Source organism: Balaenoptera physalus (assembly GCF_965194825.1).
Source record: "Balaenoptera physalus genome assembly, chromosome: 15".
In the NCBI taxonomy this organism is placed as follows: domain Eukaryota; kingdom Metazoa; phylum Chordata; class Mammalia; order Artiodactyla; family Balaenopteridae; genus Balaenoptera; species Balaenoptera physalus.
In genome coordinates, this window is record NC_138894.1 from 75,554,459 (window position 1) to 75,576,151 (window position 21,693).

General features: G+C 50.9%; 2 protein-coding genes and 1 long non-coding RNA gene across 20 annotated transcripts in view; 2 read left to right on the forward strand and 1 right to left on the reverse strand.

Annotated features, from left to right (window-relative positions):
- The window catches only part of LOC309643434 (uncharacterized protein), a 113,287-nt gene extending 107,002 nt beyond the window's left edge, over positions 1–6,285 (forward strand). For 13 of the 18 annotated variants that reach the window (XR_014253755.1, XR_014253756.1, XR_014253757.1 and 10 more), the window contains 4 exons: positions 4,141–4,357; positions 5,455–5,659; positions 5,754–5,816; positions 6,177–6,285. The gene's annotated coding sequence lies outside the window, so the exon portion shown is untranslated. The other 5 variants (XR_014253758.1, XR_014253759.1, XR_014253761.1 and 2 more) reach the window with 5 other exon arrangements.
- PLB1 (phospholipase B1) overlaps positions 1–21,693 on the reverse strand; it is a 128,476-nt gene that overhangs the window by 2,985 nt on the left and 103,798 nt on the right. Inside the window, exons 46-57 of the mRNA XM_082426134.1 lie at positions 18,784–18,844; positions 18,156–18,214; positions 16,145–16,212; positions 15,856–15,899; positions 15,540–15,639; positions 11,792–11,843; positions 10,707–10,787; positions 9,210–9,275; positions 8,581–8,675; positions 7,290–7,371; positions 6,362–6,460; positions 5,741–5,836 (exon numbers count right to left, since the gene is read on the reverse strand). Coding sequence (XP_082282260.1) covers positions 5,741–5,836; positions 6,362–6,460; positions 7,290–7,371; positions 8,581–8,675; positions 9,210–9,275; positions 10,707–10,787; positions 11,792–11,843; positions 15,540–15,639; positions 15,856–15,899; positions 16,145–16,212; positions 18,156–18,214; positions 18,784–18,844 — 903 coding nt within the window. The remainder of the gene's footprint in view (positions 1–5,740; positions 5,837–6,361; positions 6,461–7,289; positions 7,372–8,580; positions 8,676–9,209; positions 9,276–10,706; positions 10,788–11,791; positions 11,844–15,539; positions 15,640–15,855; positions 15,900–16,144; positions 16,213–18,155; positions 18,215–18,783; positions 18,845–21,693) is intronic.
- Positions 6,296–13,927, forward strand: LOC309643442. The gene is made up of 3 exons (XR_014253773.1): positions 6,296–6,430; positions 12,388–12,542; positions 13,436–13,927. It is a non-coding gene; the product is annotated as an uncharacterized lncRNA (long non-coding RNA).

Here is a 21,693-nt window from a genome sequence, read left to right on the forward strand (position 1 = left end):
GCTGCTCTGGTCTTGGGAGAGTCACCACGGTGACTGGACAGAGCACGGTGGGCACATTCGCTGGGGTCCTGGCTCTGCTGATAATGAGCTGTGTGATGCTAGGTGGGCTCCTGAACTGCCCCAGGCTAGGGGTGGGGCATTAAACCATGACCAGACCACTCCACATCGGTGTTGTGAGCGTCAGATGAGACGATGAAACACGTGTGAGCAGGAGGAGGCTTATGGAGGTAAGATAACATTTTTCCTACTGTAACAGAACCACCTAGTGACAGAACAAATGCTACAGATCAGGTTGGCTGAGTCCCAGTGGTATTCCAGGAACCCAGGAACTAACTGGTGTCGAGGAAGGTAATGATCATATGGGTTTGATGACTGTATCAGTTTCTCCCTTTCTACTGGTTCCTCGGCATCGGTGCACAGCCTACTCTATTTCCCAGCCTTGAAATCCCCTCCCCATCCCACCTCCCCTCCAGCTGCCTTCACCATTACTCCTCATAACTCTAGAAGAGTTGTTTGTAGCCCCTGGTTGCACTTCCCAACCTCCCGTTCTCTCTAACACCCATTCGGTAGGTCTTCAGTCTCTACCACTTGACTCAGCTCTGGTCAAGGTCACCAAGGACCTTGCCAGGTTCAGTGGTCACTTATTTTGGCTTCATCTTGCTTGACTTTTCGGCAGAATTTGTCAAAGTTGATGCCTCCCTTTCACAACACTTCTCTTGTTTCCCTCCCACCTCCCCCTTCTCTCCTTCCCATCAGTCGTTGGGTCAAAAGTTGGAAGAAAGCCCCAGGCTTGGTGGTTGGTCCTTTGCTCTTTTCCACCTATTCTTTCTCTAGGAGCTCTCAGAAAATCCCGTGGTCTTGAATACCACTTCTATGCTAATAACCCCCATATTTTTCCCCCTAAATCTCCATTTCTGACTCTCTCTGAGCTCCAGAATCATACATTTAACACGGTACCTGATACCTGTAGGTGGACTTCTGGAAGGCAGCTTACACTGACCATGTCCAAAATAAGAACTTTTGATTTTCCCCTCCCAACGCTATTTCTCTCTACATACCTCAACTGTCCACCCAGTTTCCTTGACCCTAAACTGAAGAATCACCCCTATTCCTCTTCTACCTCATCCACCAGCCAGTCCAAAACACATCCCAAATCTGACCACTTCCCTCCTCCCCCACTGCCATCCCCTGGTCCCGGCCACCTTCACATCTCACCTGGACTTCCAGCAGCTTCCTAATGGTCTTTCCAACTCCTCTCTTGCTTCCTTCTAGTCTGTCTCTATGCAGCAGCCGGAGGGCAAACCAGAACACATGGCTCCGCCGTCGAAAGCCATCCAAGGACCTGGCCCCTGCTCTTGCCCACCTCTGACCTTGCTCCCCTGCCTCCAGGCACACTGGCCTTTACGGTCCTCACACACTTCAAGCTCCTTCCTGACTCTGGCCCGCACAGGTCCAGTTTCCTCTTCCTGCAACACTGTGGCCCCAGACCTCTGCGTGCCCGGCAGCCTCTCGACATTTGGTTCTCAGTTCACACGTCACTCTCCGGTGAGGTCTCCCTCTCCCCACTGTTACTCTCTGTCACATGACCCTGCTTATTTATTTTTAAGCCATGAATGTGGTCAGAAATTACCTCATTGATTTATTTACTTTTTATCTCTTTTCCCCATTAGACTGGCAGCTCGCCAAGAGCAGGGACGCTCTTTTCCCAGCACCTGGGGCAGTCCCCCCACATAGTGGTGCTCAGGAAATAGTGGTTGAGGGGATGGACGGATGAACTGGAGGCATAAAGGCCTGGGGCTGGCCACAAGAAAGGGAATTGTTTTTTCTAGAACCTACCTTTCCTAAGACAGACACTGTGGATACCAACGATGTGGCAAATGACAGGACTGAGACAAGGTAGGGTGCCATGGGGCCAGCTGTGGGGACTCGGAGAAGGCTTCTTGTAGAAGCTGGCACCTGAGTTGAGTGTTGAGGTGGGTCAGAGTTAGCCGGGGGAAGGAGGCTGAAAGGGCAGCCCGCGATAAGGGGATGCGCAAGAGCAAACACACAGAGGCAGGAGACAGCATGGGTGGTGCAGGAAACTTCATTCCTTGATGGATTGCCAAATGCAAATCAGGGAGATGGGAGCGGCCGCTGGAGAGGTTAATTGGGGCCAAGTCCCTGAAGGCCTGGTGTGCTGCGCTAAGGGGCCTGGCCTTTCTTCCTCAGGGAGGGGCCAGCCTTGGAAGTTTGAGAGCAGGGTCATGACTTGGTCAGATTTCATTTATGCAGACTATGCGGTTGCCCTGGGGTGAGGAGATCTAAGGCAGCGGTTTGCAAGCCCTATGCAATAATATCACCTGGGGAGTGTCTAAAACGTATTGAACCCAGGTGCTACCCCAGACAAAGTCAGAATCTCTGGGGATGAGGCCCAGGCACTGGGTTTTTGTTTTGTTTTTGGGTTTTTTTTTTCTGGTTTTTCTTTTAAATAATTTTTTTATTGAAGCTAACATACATCTAGAAACAAGTACAAATCATAAGTGAGCTGCTGATAAATTATGACAAAATGAGCATACCCACATAGTCAGTATCCAGATAAGGAACAGAATATAATCAACACTCAGAAGCTGCCTCCTACCCTCTTCCAGTACTATCCACTCCCCAATAAGACCATGTATTTATTTGCTTGTTTTTGAAATTTATATATATAGTTGCATGTTGTTGAAGTTCTATTCTCATTGCTGTGAGGTATTCTATTTTATGAATGTGCTGTTTGTTTATCCCTTCTGCTTTGGGTAGACATTTGGGGAGTTTCCTGTTTGGGGGTTATGAATAGTGCTGCTATGAAAATTCTTGTTGTATCCATCTTTTGGTGAACCTTGTGTATACCTTTCTGTTGGGGAGATATACGTAGGAGTAGAATTTTTGGGCCATAGGGAATACATGTGTTCAGCTTTAGTAGACATACCAAGGTTTCCCAAAGTGGTTGTAGGTATTAATTGTTTTTAAGAGTCCCCGGATAACTGTAATACACAGCCAGAGCTATTCTAATGGCTGTAAGCCTGGAGACAGGGAAACCAATTAGGAGGCTAGCGTTGTTACTCAGCGCCCAGGGAGACGCTAATGTTAGCTGAGAGTAAGATTTCCACAGAAGAGGGAGCAGGCAGCAGTAGAGGAATAGGCATCAGAAAAGAGGAGAAAAAACTGTTCATTAGAAGACAAAAGAAAAAGGAAAAGTGGACTTCCCTGGTGGTCCAGTGGCTAAGACTCTGAGCGCCCAATGCAGGGAGCCCGGGTTCAATCCCTGGTCAGGGAACTAGATCCCACATGCCGCAACTAAGAGTTCGCATGCTGCAACTAAGGCCCAGCACAGCCAGATAGATAGATAGATAGATAGATAGATAGGTAAATAAATATTTGAAAAAAAGAAAAGAAAAAAAGGAAGAGAAAAAATTCCCTAGTGCCGTTGGTATTTCTGGCTTTGCGGAAGTCTCTGGAGAAGGATGCATAAACTGTTCAGAGAGGAGGGGCAGGAGATGCAACAGTTGCAAGTGTGTTTATTGCCACAGTGGGGTACTCAGGGTGTCGGCCAAAGCCTGCAGACACTATGTCATAGGACTCTAATTATGAGACATGAATTCACTGGTTACACATGTGCTTATCAGGCTGGGAGCAGGGAGGCAGGGTGGTGCTGTGGCCAGGACGCTTGGCAATTAGACCCGTGTTCTAATCCTTGTTCTGCCACTAGCTGGCTGTGTGATCTTGGGCAAATTGTTCCATGTCTCTGTATTTTAGTTACAGAGCATTCTGGCTAGATGACCTCTAAGAGCCTTTCCAGGTCTATCGTTTCGTCATTTATTTTATGTCACTTCAGGGGTAAAATTCCAGGAAGAAGACGGCCTGAAAAGTTGGCATGATGCTATAGCTTTATATCTGAGATGGTTTTGGAGGAAAACACTGGACCCTGTAATTATTTCCACAAATCCTATAGCACAGGATAACACACTCATAGATGATTTTAGGTTTGTTTTGCTTTGCTTTGTTTTTGTTGTTGTTTTTTAAATTTGGGTTATGGCTGGGACAGAGGTGGTTGGGGAGCTGTGGACAGTCTTGTAGTATTAATAATATGGCTCCATGACAGTGTTTACCTTTTGTTTTCAGATCTAAATCCCTTCCACTTGCTTTTATGAAACAGAAGCCTCTCACCTGGGTGAATGGGAAGACCTACTGAGCTGTTTTGGAAGAGAAAGGCCAGAACTACATTAAATCATGCAGAATGCGACCAATGGGCCCTGTAATGTTCAGGTCATCAATACGGCCATCGACCCCCCAGGAGACTTATGGAGGGTCCTGGTCCTCAGGCTCAGAATGCCCTGAGGTAGGAAGACCGTACCCTGATGGGGATGCTGGGAGGAAAAGGCTAAGGGCTTAGCATTCCCGCCCCTCCTTGGAATCTGTGGATTCCCCCGAGGTCACAGGGGGAGAAATGGACCAGGCAGAGAGATCCAGTCTTTGTGGGGGGTGGGGGGAGGGGATTTTAAAAGGAATGAAATTGAGTGACTCAGCCACTGAAGGACAACTGGACTTCAAAGCAAAAAAGTCTTCAAAAGAAACATAACTGCTCTCAGGAATTGTTTTAACATTGATTTAAAAAACTACCGTGGAGGTAGGGTTGGGAGGGAACTCAGGTATTCTGATTGCAATTCTGAGTCCTGGATTGACAGGAGATGACGAAAGTTCCAGGAGGGGGCAGAATGTGGTGTCAACAGGAGGAAAACACCAGGAAAACAAAAGCAGAGGAAGGCTGAGTCTGCAATTAAGTAGGCCAAGGAGAAAACCTCCTTACGTGCTGTTCTGAGAGGAGGAGGAGGTGGTGTAGCTAAGGAGAAAGACAATATTGTGAGTCAGCCGAGTAAGATACTGGCCACACTGGCGGAGCTGACAGGTGTGGGAATATTTGCACAGTGGTGCCTGCGGAGCCGGGGCCGCAGCAGGCCTGAAACGGCAATGAAAGGAGCAGGCGTGTGGATTGTTTAGTCACCATGGGAGAAACGAGGGAGCAGGCAGGTTGGGGTGGGGATCGGGTTACCCGCAGAGCCTAGATCAAAAGAAGCCAGTGGGTTGGAAAGGCATTCACTTGCTCCGTGCAAGAGGATACAGCGCTCAGGGTTACCGGTCGAGCTCTGTGCAAACATAGCTGACTGTCCAGTCATGAGTGGCCAGCCGTAAAGGGCAGAGCAAGGCACAAGGCCGGGTTGTCCCTGTGGCCTCTGGGCTGTATGTTCATTTCGTAAGGTCCCCTTTTTCCCCATTAGGGCTAGAATAGGTGGCAGCCTGGGAAAACAGGCTGAGTGGCTCTTTTCTTTTTGATGTTTAAAGAAATAATAGTTGGGACCATGTGGATTATTGTGCTGGGTGCGGTACACATATTATCTCAGTCTTCTAAGACCTGTGTCATTTTTGTTGTTTTTGTAGATATTGATACAAATGGCCAGAGAGAGATCATTGGCCCAAGGTCACACAGTAAGGGGTTGATGCTGGTATTTTCATCCAGTCTATCTATCTGATGACAAAGTTATCCCCCGAAAGCACTGGGGCATTACCGAAAGAATAGAATCTGTCAGGACAAATACGTGAGCTGCCATTTGGAGCTTTGGGGAGAAGGGAGCCACATCAGCCAGTAGGTTTTTCGTTGTGGGAAAGAGTCAGCATCCTCGGGTTGTCCCCTTGACCCAAACCCACTCGACCCTCAGGCACTGACCATGTTATTCCAGAGAGCGATGGCCATCTCAGCATGCCCGCGTTCTGAGAAGTGGAAACAGTCCTCGGAGAAGAAGGTGAGGTCAGCGCCCCCTCTCTGTGACCAAAGGCAAGGGGATTATCTTCCTGAGACAAGGGCACTGCTACCCCCCCATCCCACGGCATCCTGGGCATTTCAACTTTCATCCTTTCAGCTCTGCTGCCAGTTGGCTCAGATGTTGATGGAGAAATTCCCTGGTTTTGGAATTTTTATTTTTTAAAAATTATAGCCACCTATAGTCCACATCCCTTTTCCTTCAGCATCCCTGCTCTAATGGTTGAAAAAGAAGAATAATATTTTTAGGAAGCTTTCCATTTTATCCCAACCCAACCCAGCAAATAGCAGGGCCATGTCTGGGGAGCTTGGTCACTATTAATTTTCACCTTTTCTTTCCAAGTACATCTAAGTTCAAGTTATACTCAGAAAAGGTGGGTGCAGGGGAAAGGAGGAAAAGCAGAAACAGCAACCCTTTGGGAGCGCTCTTGGAGAGAGATGGTCCAAAGAAGCCCATGTAGAAAAGGAAATACATCGCCTAAGATACGGCCTCTGCACACGCACCTCCCAGACACGCCCGCAACTTACGTCGTTCAGGGGGACAAGAGTGTTTTGGAAGAAAGGCTGCACAACCACGGCGAAGTCCTCACGCTGCAGGTACTGGTAGGAGAGCCTGGAGAGGCCACTCTGGGGATGGGGAGAGAGGCTGCTTAACCGCCCGCGAGGCTGGGCAGACGGTCTGTTCCTGTGGCCTTGGGGGGATCACGTCAGGGGCCAGGGACTCCGAGGAGCTGCTCTAGTGCCTGAGCACCCATTTAGTCTGCACCAGGTGTGGGCGCCACCCGGCTCTGCCCTGATGTCTGCTTGGGCCCAAGGCCTCCCCTGCTCTCACTTCATGAAGAGGTGAATTAATTAGAACACGGGGCCTCAGTTCAAAAGGGGAGCATTTCAACACCAGCTCCTCAAAATGCCTGTGACGTTGGGGAATGAGTATCCATGGTCTTTGCATCTCTTAAGTGCCGAAAGGTGGACTGTAAAAGCGCTAGACTAGCTGTGCTCTTCCTCCAGAAGCTTATCATTCATCTGGGGGATGGAAAACTCAAAACCACGTAGGGCTTCAGGGGCAGTGAAGCGCTGACTGAAATTGCCGGGGGTGCTTAGTTGGGGGAAGCTTCTCGGAAGAGTTAAGAAGACAAGCCCTGTGCATGAGATGGATACACTGCGGAAAGGCCCAGGGCACGGGCAGGTCAAGGGAGGGCACGGCAAGAGCAGAGACGGACGTGAGAAGGTAAGGAGGGAGGAGCCCAAGGGCAGTGAACACAGCCCGTCTCCCCTCTGGGAGCTGAGAGGTGGGAGTTCTCCCCGGCTTCCCTTCTGAGCTTCTCACTCCCCTCCCCTGCCTTGGTGTCTGATTCACCTGGACACATATTTCAGGGGCTGTGATCTCAGTAGAGCCCTCACTCCAGGAGTAAAGATGGGAGGGGGGTAGGGAGAAGATGGGGGGGGACAGGGTCACCTGGAAGTCCCAGTTCACTGTCTTCAGTTCTTGCATCTCCAGGGAGTTCTCCTGGGAGCCTCGGAGGCAGGTGCAGTTGCTCCTGTGAGACAAGGAGTCCTGAGGCTCGGTGCCCCCAGGAGGCTGCCCCCCCCCCACCAGAGGTGTCCCCAAAACACAGCCTTGCTTCCTCTTGGGCCCGGATCACAGAACCATAACTCAGGGGCAGGAGGTCCAGAAGGTGCTTGTTGGGAGAGAAGATGGAAGGGCTGGCACCAATGCCCGGGTCTCCTGCGGACAGGCTGCCTGTTCCCCCGGCCGCCCGACTGCTCCTTCCCAAGCGTGCAGCTCCTGGGGTTTCTCCAGGAGGGCTGGGGTTTGGGGAAGACTGCCAAGGTGGCCCAGCCTTTCTTCCACGTGTTCCTGAGGCCTCCCTTCTCTACCTTCGGCTGCTTAGGACTCTCCCGCAGGGCTCCAGAGTGAGGGGTCTCTTGGGCAGCACTGGCCACTCCATGCGAGAATAGGGACCAGCTGGTCACCTTCCCAGCGAATCCATTTGACCCCAGATAGGACAGGACTCCTCAGCTCCCTGTAGAATCTCCTCCCCCCTAACAATAGTCACAGGAACTCTGGGCGAACCTCTGGACTCAGAAGATGGCAACTTCCTGCAGGGTCACAGCTGAGCTTTAATAAATTCCAGACCCAACAGAAATTCTTGCACATTGCACCTTAGCTCCAAGCCTGGCTTTCATGGACAGTCCTATCAATCAAGCACGTTAAAAAAGCTACTATTTCCTGAGCACCTGCCCCACAGCGACCATGTACTTTATATGCACTTCCGCTAGACCTCACCTCTACCTCCCAAGTGAGGAGTAAGAGGCCCAGAGAGGTTGCGTGGTTTGTACCAGGTCCCACAGCTCCTAAAATGGCAGAGCCAGGATTTGAGGCCGGATAGAGCTGTCTTGCAAGCGCATTGCCTTGTGCTGCCTCTCAAACAAACAAACAGGAACAACTTGCTGAAGTTGGAGTTTGGCATCACAGACAATGTCAGGGGCCCTCACGCGTCATTTGACTGTCTGCCTCACTTTCCAGAAAAGCAAACTGGGATCCAGGGAAATAAAGCGACTTGCGTACAGTAGGCATTCAATAAGGTAGCAGCATTTCTGAATGGTTTTCCAAGCACCTGGCTAATTGCTGATGTCTGCTCCCCAGACAAGAAGGTCTGGCTCCGCCTGTATCAGTCTCACCCACTGACATCTAAGCCCTGCTCTCCCCAGGTGCCCTCCCCCTGGAGCCACATACATCTACTTACTGGGCTGCCAGTGGCATGACACATTTCCCACCTTGGCCCTGGTGCAGGCCAGCCAGCTCCATGACCTCTACCACGTTGACGAAAGCCCTTGGAAGCTGTGGGCAGAGGGGTGGGCTTCAGTAGTCCCCAGGCACTTGTGGGGGGCACTGGTTACTGCTGGAAAGAGCTTGGGGGATCATCTACAATCTATGTCCTCCTCCCCAACTTTAAATAAACTGAGGCCCAGAGAGGGAACATGCCTTATATTATCTCACAGAATCTCCTTTATTGGCCCTGCTTTATAGATTGGGAAACCGAGACACAAGGCACTTGCCCAAAGCCACATCGCTAGTAAGCCACAGTACCTGGCTACAAATCAGGCCGACTGGCTCCAGAAGCAAGCTCTTTCTTTGCCACCAAATAGATGCAGTCGGATCCAGTTAGAATCTTCCCCACAGAGGAGCTAGGCAGCTGCCTCCCCGCCCATCCCATCCAGGGACCTGCTCACGGTGGGGCTCTGCTTGGTGTGCATCTAACTGAACACAACTCATCTAGATGCACGCGGGGAATGACCCCTGAGGAACGAGCAGACAGCCTGGCTGCTGCCAGGAAACAGAACCCAGGAACGTGCCGCCCCTGTGCTGTCTTACCTCCTCGTAGAGGATGCCCAGGGCCTGCTGGATGTGCCGAATGTACTCCCTGGCTGAGTGGGCCTCCTGTGAAGAAGCAAGGGGCTCTCCTCAGCTCCTGGGAGGAGGAGGAGAGTGGCCTGAGGCCCAGCACAGGAGGGCACTGCATGGGCTGGGAAGCCCAGCCCTTACGGCTGGTGGACACAGTCTCTTGGAAGAAGTCATCCCTTGACCCCTACTAGGTACCATGAACAATCCCCACCCCACCCTGCTCCTGGCTCCTCTAACCCAGAGCCTGTCAGTGCTGGACCCCACTGCCACTCCAGTCCCATCCGTTCCCCAGTCTCTCCTTCTCCAACCAGGACAGGGCCCCTGGTGGCCGTGCTGTCTCTTTCCTCTGGGCTTTGGTCTGTGCTGGCCCCCACTGCCTGGGACCCTTTGCACTGCCTCCCCCCTCACTCCCATCCCTGTAACTCAGCTCAAGGGTCTCCTCCTCTGGCCCATCTCCCAACTGGAGGCTGATTTAGCCCCTTCCTAAAACGTAGCTGGAGTTTATCCTGATGGAGGCCCCAGGTCTTTCCACAAAAAGCTGCTCTCAGGAGCATAAACCTGATTGTTTGCATGAGGACAGGTGTTCTGGGGTCACTTCTGGCTCCCTGGACCCCAATGAGTGCAGGACACAATGGCATTTAAAACCCCATGGGATTGGGTCGCTTCTGCCTCTGGAGTCTGGGCAGGGAGGGAGACAGCTCCTGGGTTGGGGGAGGCCGGTTCTCATCCAGAATTTGGTCACTGTGTCTGAGCCAAAGGAATGATAAATGCCTTCTCCCCGCCGCCTGGAACTGTCAAATATTCTACCACAACCTCTGAATTATGGAAGCTGCTTTTTTTTTTTTCTTCTGGCCAAATAAAATATAGCACATCCTCAACTTAGAACAAGATGTATTCCAAAAGTTATTACTTCCCACAGTTCGTAAGTCTGGACATATTTCCCCTTGGAAACAACGTTAGGAGCGGGTTGGGTTCCCGGGCCGGCAGAGGTTGGTTAACGCGTGTTGTCCTTGAAGGGGCAGTAAGCCATCGATCAGGACTAGTTCAGCTGAATCAACCCTGTTTATGACATTGTTTCATCCTCCCCCTGCAACCTCCCCACCACCAAGAGACGCCAAAAAAGGTGGGCAGGGACTCCAAGCAGGTGAGGGTGAGGCTCCCTAGTTATCCACTGGATACCAGAGAACAGTATTTGTGTGCACAAGAGAGGCCGCCTTGGCAGTGCCTGAAGAGTGGGGACATCCAGACACTTCTGGAATCAGGGAACCAATGCAGCGGCCACTCAGCAGTGGGAAAGGCAGGCCTCTCCTGGCACGTGTGAGCCAGGGCTTCCTGGGCAGACTCAGGTGCCTAGGAGAGCCGGCCCGTGTGCCTCCTGTGAGGGAGGTCCGGGCCCTGGGCTTGGATGGTGACCTTTGCCAGCAGCTCCCCTCTCAGGGGCCCCCAGGGGGCTGCTCAGGGGCCTACCGGATTCTCGCAGTAATGGCACAAATCGTTGCTCCCAATGAAGAGGGTGATGAGCTTCCAGTCTTTCTGTAGGTTGATTTCCTGAGGGGACAGAAGATCCCATTTAGGCCTTGGTGGGGGGCACGTGCATGTGCCAGACGGTCCCCCAAGTGCCTTTTCCTCTCTTTGTGTCACAGTGGAGAGAAGAGGCCAAGTGCAGGCTCTCCCGCCCTCACCCTGGTGCTGGGGCAAGGACTCCACCAGGGAACTGTGCGTGTGTGTGTGTGTGTGTGCGCGTGTGTGTGCGTGTGTGCGCGTGCATGCGTGCACACATGTGTGCATGCGTGTGCACGTGTGTGCTCACTCAGTACAGAGGACCTTTTCCCCTTTGAGACCCTCTTAAGAAAGTTGCAGTCCAGGAGGAGGTGGTGTGTATTAACCCACCCCTAAAACGGGATCGAAAGGCCTTCAAAGGAGCCGAGGGCACAAGACACATCTAGAAGCAAAAGCCCAGAGCTGGCCTCTCTTCAGGCCTGGGTCCAGGGAGGGGGGGTGGAGGAGGAGCCCCGCGTGGACTGAGAGGTGGGAGGGGGACGGGGAGGCCCCCGGAGGAGCGTGCTTTCCGCTCAGCGCCGCCATAATAGGAGTCCTTCCAGGCGCTGAGTTCCAAGGCATAAACACAGGGCGTTCAAAAAAGTGCTGGTGGCGAGGTTTAGAGGGGCCGGGTTAGCGGGAAGGAGGAAGGGTTGGAATGAGCAGCCTATTTTTAGAAGCCAAAGTTTACATAATAGGGCTCTGGAAGCCAGCTCCTGGGTAAAGTGGAAAGCTGCCAGAGGCCGAGGCCTGCCACCTCCGTCCACTCTCTGCCCCTCTCTCCTCCTGCAGCCGGCCCTGGGGGGTGGGGGGAGGGCCTGGGGAGGGGGGTGGCAGAGACGGGCGGCGTCTTGGTGGCAAGGCCTGCTACTCTTGGCTCGTTTGGCCCCTCTTAAAGGCCAGCCAAGAGCCTGAGCTGCAGTGATACAGAGGGGGCCCTTTTAGGGCGGCTTGCACCCACCCCAGCTACAGACAGAGCGCCTTCCAGGGTTGGCCCAGGGTCCTGTACTCACAGGGCTGTTCTTCATTCGCTCCATGAGGTCCCGGGCCTGGGCTGGCATGTCCCTGGGTGGGGGAAGAGAAGGGGACATTAGGGCTGGCTCACGAGGGAGGGCTCAAGCTATAGGATTTGGGCCTGGCAAGGAGATGTTTCAGGAAGAAAAATGTTATATAAAGTTCATTCCTTCAGAATGCATTGAAAGGCTTTCAATTCTCAAGAAATCTCAACCTATTTAAAAATCAAAGATCTGCCATGGACCTTGGAGCCATAATTGATCCTGACCCTGCCAAGGGCTAATCTGCATCTCACCACCCCTTCTGCAGGCCTGGTCCTCTGAAGCCACTTCAGGGGGGATCTGCTCGACCTTCCCATCAGGGACATTCCCTTGTATTTCATCCAGCTCTTTTCGTTGCAGGATGAAACTGAACTGAGCCTGTTCAGTTCTTATTTGGCTACCTGTTTTAAAAATAACCTTTTGTATATTTGAAAAAATTCATCGTCCCAAATGATCCCTCAGCTTTCTCCTTTCCAGGCTTCACGACTCCTTTAACCTTTACCTCTAAGTCCCACTCTCTGTTCCTTTAATCCTTTTGTTATTCTTCTCTGTAGTTCCTTTGGATTTCCACACCATTCCCCATCTCCTCACTTCTCCCACTTGCAACAAAACAGGATGGGGGAGACAAATACGGACAGGACTAGTTCTTCCTTCACCTCCTAGATACCTGCCATGAACGAGGAATTGAATGCTTCTGGATAAGAGACGGGTATGTCAATGGAACCTTACCCAGCAGTAAAGGGGAATGAACTAGTGATACACATAACAATGGGGACGTATCTCAAAATAATTTTGCTGGGTGGAAGAAGTTAGACAAGAAAAGAGTACATAGTCTATGGTTCTGTTTCTGTAAAGTTCTAGAAAACCGAAACTAATCTATAGTGACAAGAAAGCAGGTCAGTGGTTACCTGGGGCCCAGGGAGTAGGGTAGAGACAGGAAGGGGCGGGAAGGAGAGATTGATTACAAAGAAATACAGGGAAACTTTTGGAGGTGATGGATATATTTATCATCTTGATTGTGGTAATGGTTTCACAGGTATATGCATATAACAAACTGATCAAATTGTACACTTTTAATATGTACAGTGTACTCATGTCAATTACACCTCAATAAACTGTTATTTAAAAAAAGATATGTATATGAGAAGGGATACAGCCAATGGAGGCTTCCATGGAAGAAGTCATAAAAGCAGTAACTGGTACAGAATGGGCATTTTAAATCTTTGCATGTCCACAATGAGCTGGGCATGTGGCCAAGCATACATGGTACCATCCCTGCCATGTTTCTCATTAATCCATTCAGGACCGTATCTCATATGCTACTGCTATTGATGCGTGTGTCAGGAAGCTATAAAGAAAGCCTGTCCTGGTTAAAGGTGACCACAGAAATCCCTGTAACCTTTTAATAGGTTCAAGATATGAATAGGGGAATCCATGGGTGATAAGCCCTCAAGAGCACTAGGGGAAGTCAGGAATGCCCTCTTCTCCCCTCTTCCCAGCCATGTTCTTCCCATGCTTCAGGCTCAGCGCAAGCCCTACCCCCCTGCCATGGGCCTTCTCTCTGGGCTTGTTTATCCACACCTCCTCTGTTTCCTTTTTCAGTCTTGATGTGAAGAGCCGTGCTCTGGGAGTTACAGGACCAGGAGTCCCCTACCAGCTCTGCTACCAACGTGCTGTGGAGCTCACCCAAGTTACTGGATCCTGCTAGCCTTGAATTTTTTCATCTTTTAAACAAAGAGCCAAGACTAGATGACTTCTGGGGTCCCTTCCGGGTCTGCATCTGTCTGTATTTAGCCTGCCCGGTTCACATTTTATACCTTTCTCTTCTCTTAGTTGTGCTCCAAAGAACAAAATCATTTCAGTCTGCAACGTTGCCTTACACAACACTGTTTTTTTTTCCAAAAATCATATCCTGTTGGTTTAGGCTTCTTAACTAGAAAGCAAGCTCTTTATAGACAGGCAGTTCACTTTTTTTATTCTTTTGCATCTTTTAGTAACCATCTTGGGGCTCAGTCCTTCTCAGGTGTTCAGTGAATTCTTGCTTATTGATGGATGGAAAGGAAGTTCGATCTTGAATAAAACTTTGAAACAAAATACTCTAATAATGACAAACTTTTTTTGCATACATATTATATACTGTACTAAGTGCTTTCCGTGGGTTATTGGTCTCATTTAATCCTTGTGACAACTCTGAGAAATAGGTACTATTATTATTCTCATTTATAGATGAGGAAACTCAGAGATACTAAGTGACTTGCCCAAGGTCACACAGCCAGCAAGTCCGGGAGCTGGGATATGGACGTAGTTGGTCTGACCTCAGGTCTCATTATCCTGGTTGCTCTGCTGTGGTATTTATCTTTCTCTTTAGGTGAACTCATCCTTATCCACACCATGCTAAATGGCAGTACAGATAAGGGAAATTCACAGAACAGTTCTCCAAACTTGCTTACTTAAGCCGACTAATGGCTCGCTCTCCTTTCCCCTAACACGGGACCACAGAGATACTAACAAGAAGCTGCATATCTCGGCTACTTCCCCTGCCACTCTTCCCCAGGCGCTCTTGGTGCCTGATGGAGACACCAAGCAGCAGTGAAATAGAAAAGGCAGTTTAAGAGAAGTGAAGCAGGAAAGGGGAAAGGGCCTTGAATGTCAACAGACTAAGGAATCAATTCCTGGTTAATGAAGCCTGGGCTCTAAAAAAATAATAATAAAAAGGTAATGATAATAATAATAATAATGGTAATACCAGCAACTAGAGGTTGATATTACGGCCCCATGAAGCCCAGTTTTTTGCAGAAAAGAAAATAATTCTTCCTGCTTATGACGTTGAGGACCTGACATCGCTTCCTGTGGCTCAGAGGCTCAAAGCGAGCGTGGGGCCCTCCTTACCGCGTCTGAAAGGAACTTTCCCTGTAAACAGGGTGAGTCAAGCCGGTTCTGTTTCCCTGGTGATCTGAGTGCAGCAACCCTTCTACAAAGCAAAGACCCAGCACGCTCTGTGCAGAAAATCAATGAACTCTGTCAGGCATTTCAACTTTAATTATCTGGGTTGTTGTCAACCACAGAAATCCAAGTGAAAACAAACAACTGCCACGTTGTTTTGAGGGCCCTACCATCTAACTCCCTAGTGTCAAAATAACGGCTTTTTCAGAGCCAAGGGCTGGAGGTGCAGAGGCGAGAGAAGGGAGAAGGGAAGGGCGGCCAGCCGTGAGGTCCTGCTCTGTGTCCCCAAGGTGCTGGGAGTCGTCACCTGCACATCCGACCCCAGCCTGCTGTGGGCTGGGAGGTCAGCTGGAGTCAGCAGGAGGGCACCCTGCGCCCTGGCCGCATGCTTCCTGTCCGGCCACCCTCAAGGGCTTCTCCCCGCTGCCCTGAGGGGTGCTAACAGCGCAGTGGGCAGAGCGAAGGCTCTGATTCAGCCTGGTCTGATCCTGGCTCCTCTGGTCACTCGCTCTGATAACCTTGCGCCATTCAGGAAACGGTCTAAGCCTCTGTGTCCTCACGCTAGTACCCATCTTGAGGGGTGTAAGGATTACAGGAGATAATCCACGTGAGGGGGTAGCTCAGGGCCGGGCAGCAGAAGTGCTCCGTGCACCACGGCTCTTACTGCCCGTCTGTGGGCCCGGCTCCCAGACACCACCCTTCTCTCATCCCCGATCTCTCAGCCTTGCCCGCCTCTGTCCCTCCGGTACCCACGTCTACTCACCGAGCTCTGGCCCCTTCCACTGCTGCATTCAGCCCGGCCGTCTCCTCCCGGGTGCCGGTGGAGAAGCCGAAGATTTTGGGGTTGAACTTCTTCAAAATGTCTTTGAAGAGGGAAGGGGCAGAGAGCACAGGTGAGAGGGAGATGGACGTGCAGTTTTGGGGCACAGGTGTGGGCAGGACGCTTCTGGGTCTTTCCAGGGCAGGCTGACTTCTCTCCTTACAGACAACCTTCTCTTCCCTCGCTCAGGGGGAGGGCCCTGGCCTCAGCGAGGGGTTGTTATGGCCCCGTGATGGTGCCTCTCCGTGTTGCTACTTACTGGGCAGTGTGGTGTGGGTCCCCAAGTCGCCGTCCCCTCCAATGCTGGGGAAGAGAAAGCACATTTGTTAAAATCACAGGCCATCATATTTCTGAGTCAGAACCAGAGAGTCTGCCCTGGGGCAGGATTCCCATCCCCCTTAGGAATAACAGAAGCATCAGGGCGTCGCCTTGCATCCCAGCACCAGGCCCGAGTACCCGGCCTCATCTCTGGAGGGGTGACCGGGAAACACGCCACTCACGATCCTGTGGGGGCGTCATCAACAGAGGTGAGTGGACAGCACCCTCACCTCCACGAGAGTCCCCTCCAGGATGTGGGGAGGTCACTGGAGTTGCTGGGTCGGGCTCCCACCGCTGTCTGAAAGGCAAAGAGAAGGCTCTAGAGCTGGGCTAGGTCAGGTGCAGGCTGGGGGCACTGGGGAGGGGCCCTCTTGCCCTGGTGTAGCAGCTGGGACCTGGATTTACCTTTTCTGGAAGTGGTACCAGCTTTTCCCCAGGCCACTTAATCTCGGAGTCATCCTGACTTCCCAGTCTTCCACACGCAACCGGTAATCAAGTTGTGGAAGAAGCAAGATTCTTCCTCCCCAACCTCTCTGGCTTCCTTCCCTTTCTTCGTGTTCCCTTTGCCATATTTCCAGGTGAGACTCTCATCTCCTCCCCATGGACAGCTCTGGCCTACACCTGACCCCACGGTCTCCAGTGTCTCTTCCCATCTCACCTGCTCTGCCAAGCAGACCTGTTCCTCCACACCTCCCCCTGACTCTGACCTTTCAGCGGGTCTCTCTTACTCACAGGGTCAGAGCCAAACCCCTTCACCAACATTCTGAGCTCACCATGACCTGGTTTCCACTTTCCTTTCCTTGTTCACCCCCTCCTTTCCTGTCCACACAAACCTTCAGGTCTAAACAAGTTGATCTGAAGCATGAGGGGCTTGGACCGGCCTACTACCAGCCACTCCATCCTTTCTGGGAATGCTAAAGTTCCTCCTTTCCAGCCATGAAGTCTCCAGTTCATTCTCTAACACCTTTGTCAATTTCTGCCTCCTCCATAACGCTTTTTCTAAAGGCCCTATTTTTTAAATTAATTTTTATTGGAGTATAGTTGCTTTCTAAAGCCCCTATCTTAAAAAAAGAGACTATTCCTCTTTGAAAATTACAAAAGTAATATACATTCACTATAACCAGTGAAATGATACAAAGATGATTTAATTAATAATTTACCCCTACTTTAATAATCTTGCCTCCTGCTACAGGTTCTACATCCCCTCCTCACCCCCTACCCTCATATACACACTACCAGGATCAATTAATGGTTAAGAGCCTGGTGTGTATCCTTCCTTCCACAGCTTTCCCCATGTTCATAGCAAAATTAAAACACACTCACACACATATGGAGAAGTTTTTCTTCACTGAAATGAATACCTGATTTCACAAGTCCTGTTTGTCCCCTATATGATTACGTACCTCCTTCTGTGTAAGTTTTTTTTATTTCCCCAGCTGGACAAGTTTCTAGAGGGTTAAGACTACATCTCATACTTATTATCCCTCTGAATTGCTAGCAGAGTGTCTCACACACAGACAATAGCTAAATAGTTGTCCAATACAATTCCTTTAGTGAAACTGTGCTATGTGCAGGTATTGGGCCCCCTCTGCCCCCAAGAACACATCTTTAAATGGGGTGAGTGGGTGCTGGGCAGTGTGTGGGTAAGACCCACCACCCTAGGAGTCTGGGTGAAGGAGATGAGTTCCCTGGTAAAGGCAGGCAGACTTGGATAAGTACCTTAACACAGGGGTCCCCAACCCCCGGGCCTCGGACCAGTACTGGTCCGAAGCCTGTTAGGAGCTGGGCCGCACAGCAGGACGTGAGCGGTGGGCAAGCGAGCGAAGCTTCGTCTGCGATTCCCCACCGCTACTCATCGCTCACATTACCACCTGAACCCATCCCCTGCCCCGCTCCCCCGTCCGTGGAAAAACTGTCTTCCACGAAACCTGTCCCTGGTGCCAGAAAGGTTGGGGACCGCTGCCTTAATGCACGCAGATGAAATGCTTGGGAACAGTGGGGAAGGGGGATGGACGGCTTCTAGCAGGGGATGGAGGGGAGGCCCCGTGGAAGAGGTGGTATTTGAGCCGGGCTGTGGAAGGGTGGAGGGGAGGGCATTCTAGATTGCCTGGTGGTGTTTTGTGGCTGCCTGGCTATGTTTCATTGCTGGACACAGGTATGTTCTCAGCTAAGTGCTGCACACAGAGCTGACGTGGAGGAAGAGCTGATTCCGCCCAGGGCCCGGCCCGGCTCAGCACTCACAGTCAGCGAGTCACCCAGGGCAGCCACCGCTTTGATGTCCGCTGGTCGGAGCTCATGGACTAGGGAGACAGGAAGAAAGATGGATGGTCAGTGGAGGTCTTCCTCTGAAACTATTAACTTGACTAGGAGTCTGAGATTCTGTTCTTATCCCACAGGTTCCCATTAAACTTATTTCCAGCCTAAGGCTTTAGAAAATTTGTATTTCCCATCTATTCAGAGCAAGTAAGGCACTGAAGGTAATGGGGCTTGATGGCTCTTATCGATCCTGAGAGGAGCCCAATTCACACTGGAGTGGTCCAGGAAAGTTCCAGCTGGGTGGGGGGGCGGGTGGGTCATGAGCACAGGGAGAGAGGACCCCAATCCCTGACTATACCTACCTCACTGGGCAGGGAGGTCTGAAAGGCTGCCATTGGGACTAAGCCGAGAGGAGAAGTGTGGTCTGTGGAGAGCCTGGGAGCCCAGCAGCGCTGCAGCCTAGCTTGTCATGGGCTACCCGGGATCAAGGTCTGCACTGCATGGGAATCAGCAAGACCTGCTCAAGGCTCCAAGGTGTGTTTGTAGGTTCTCCCAACAACCTGACACTTAGCCAGGCCCTTGACTGAAGGCCCTTGATGATGTGTATACTCACCTGACGTGGGGACACTGTTGGAAGGATTCCACTCCTCACACAGGAAGTCACTGCCCCAGTTCTAAATCAACAGGAGGAAAGACACAACGCCCGACACTCACTGTGCAGGAAGGTTAGCTTCAGCCCAGGAAGAACTAGCTAAGGAATTCTTGGTGGAGGCTGGAGTTATGTTACTGTAGGGGATTGTGTGAGGCTAGAGCTGTGAGTTGTGGATGGAGTGAGAGGGGAATCAGAGAGGAGAAAATAGGTCTCTCCCCACCCGCCATGCACAAAACACATGATGTGTGGACACACTCATGCACACCCACACTCTTTCCCACCTCAACTTATCTACACCCTTAAATGGAGCCCACAGTCATCCAAAGCAGGGGAGAAAACAGTGAAGATGTGCAACAGGTGGTCTCCCAAAGGAACACAGACTTGGATGCCTAATAAGAGGTTCCATGTGGGTTTTGGTGGTGTCGTTTAACATGAAACTAATGGACACTAATTATAGTGCTAGGACCAAAACAATAATTACAATATATTTAGGACAGTAACGTGAAATTTTTACAATTGCAAAGTTTCTGGTTTCTGCATATCATTTCTGAATATGTGCATATCATTTCTTTTGGCGTATTTAACTTAATAGCCAACCAATTCCTTGTATGTATATAAATTAACATCTATAACCTGGATACCTTCAGTCCAATTCTCTTGTCTCTGGAATATAAGGCACACTTGCCAGGCGCTGGAGGAGGGGATGGGGAGGGAAGCAGAGGGCGCAGAAGTTGGGGGAGAGATAGAGTCCCTTCCCTAGTGCCCACGCTTGCACGTGCCCAGAGGGGCCTGAGGGACAAGCCCAGTAGGGCTGAGTGCACAGTAGGGCTCCACACACAGGTGCTCTCCGGTTGACTGATTCTCTAGGCGTGTGGTTGCCAAAGGCTTTGGAAGCTTGTCTCTTTCATTTGGTCAGATGATGAGGAAGACATGCCTTGTTAAAACACTCCTCTCACAAGGGAGCAAAAATGAAACTTCCTTTAAATATTAGTTGCTTAATCTGATGTAATTTAGTTTATTCCAAGGAACTGCTCAATTCATCACCCGGATGGAGTCCTTCTTCTGTGTGGGAGTTCTACTGAAATCAAGAACACGTTTGTGTGCAGATGACAAATATCCGGGGAAGATGCAATTTAAAAAAATTCTATAGCCGTGAGCACTTTAGAAACATCTCAGAGAACTGGTGAGCCAGAGACAAGCCCATCCCATGCAGATGAACAGACCCAGGTTGGAACTGGAGTGCTCTCGTCTGTCCCAAGGGAAGAACTGTACTTGGCACCCTACGCCAGCGCACCCGGATCCCCTGCGGGTCTTGTTAAATGCAGATCCTGAGACAGCAGGACTGGGGTGCTGCCTAAGACTCTGCATTTCTAACAAGTTCTCAAGTAATGTTGGTGTTGCCTGTCTGTGGCTAATTTAAATAGCAAGGTATTTGAAAAAGAGAAACAAATCCCACCACTTTCTAGGCCTGGGTTTTTAACTCTTCCAACAACAGAAGCAAAGACACATGAGACTCAGATCCAAGAGGACAGAACCAGAACCACTGTGTTCACCAGTGTATACCCAGCACTTTGCACAGTGCCTGTGCCATTTAGGTATCCAATAAATATAGGCATGTTAGATAAATCAATCAATGCCCAACTGACAAGATGTAGCTGACATTTCAGTTCTAATGGATTTTGTCAGTGGTTGGCCTGGGACAAGCTTCTGTTGGGCTAACATGAGCCTGAGAGAATTCAGAGAGGCTGGACGGTGGCATTACCACAGGGCTTGTATCCCAGCGCTTAGCATCTAACGGTTCTTCAATAATTTCAGGTAAGTTAGTCTCAGTGCTTCAGCTGGCTTATAAAAGGTCTTTCCTCAATCACTCCTGCTGCTCCCGAATCCATTTTCCACGCTAGTCAGGGAGTCTTTAAAAAGGTGAAATAGATTACATCACCTGCTCCTAGAACCTCTGACAGTTTCCCACAGCACTCCACCTGAAGTCCAACCTTCTTTCTTAGGGATTCAGATTCTGTGTGATCGGTCCCTCAATCACCCCTCTGGTCTCATGACCTACCCTCTACCTCATTCACATGCCCACAGCCACACTGACTTCTTTCTCTCATCAAATACACCCAACTCAGCCCCACTTCTGAGCCTTTGCACTCCCTGGTCCTGCCGGGGACTCTGGCTCTGGCTCTCCAGATAGCCGGCGTCTTTTCATCATACACAGCCCAGCTCGAATCTCTCCTCCTCAGAGAGGCCTGACGTGGTCTGCCCAGCCCATCAGAACGTGCCACCCTCCCTGCCCCATCTCACTTTCCTGCATCACTTTCCTCAGAGCTGTCTTCACTATCTGAAAAGATTGTGCTTAGCTGTCTACTGGATGCCTCCTCCGGTAGACTGTAAGCTCCACGAGGGGTGCGACCCATCTGTCCGGTCCACTGCTCTATCTTCCTGAAATCAGTGTCTGCCACCTAGTAGGCGCCCAGTCTGGAATGACCTCTAACTCCTGAGGGCAGGACCACGCGGACACTTCTCTGAACGCCCTCCGGCCCCTCACACAAGACTGGACAAACCATAGGTGCTCATCCGACACTGGTGGTTGATCCCTCGATCTGGTGGCCGACACACGTGGTCTGGACCAGGCCAGTCCTGCAAGGCCTGGTGTGGTTCAGGATCCTTCAGGCCATCTTTGCAGTAGCTGTCCCTAAAGCCATGGGCCCTGAATCCTCAGAGCTAGAATGATTGACTTGAACCAAACAAGCCCTGGAGACCCACCTGCCTATGCGTCAGCTTCCTGTTGGGCCCAGCCCCCGGAAATGAGGTTCTTCCCACTCAACTACAGGAAATTGACAGTGCATCATACCCACCGCCTCCCCGTCATCT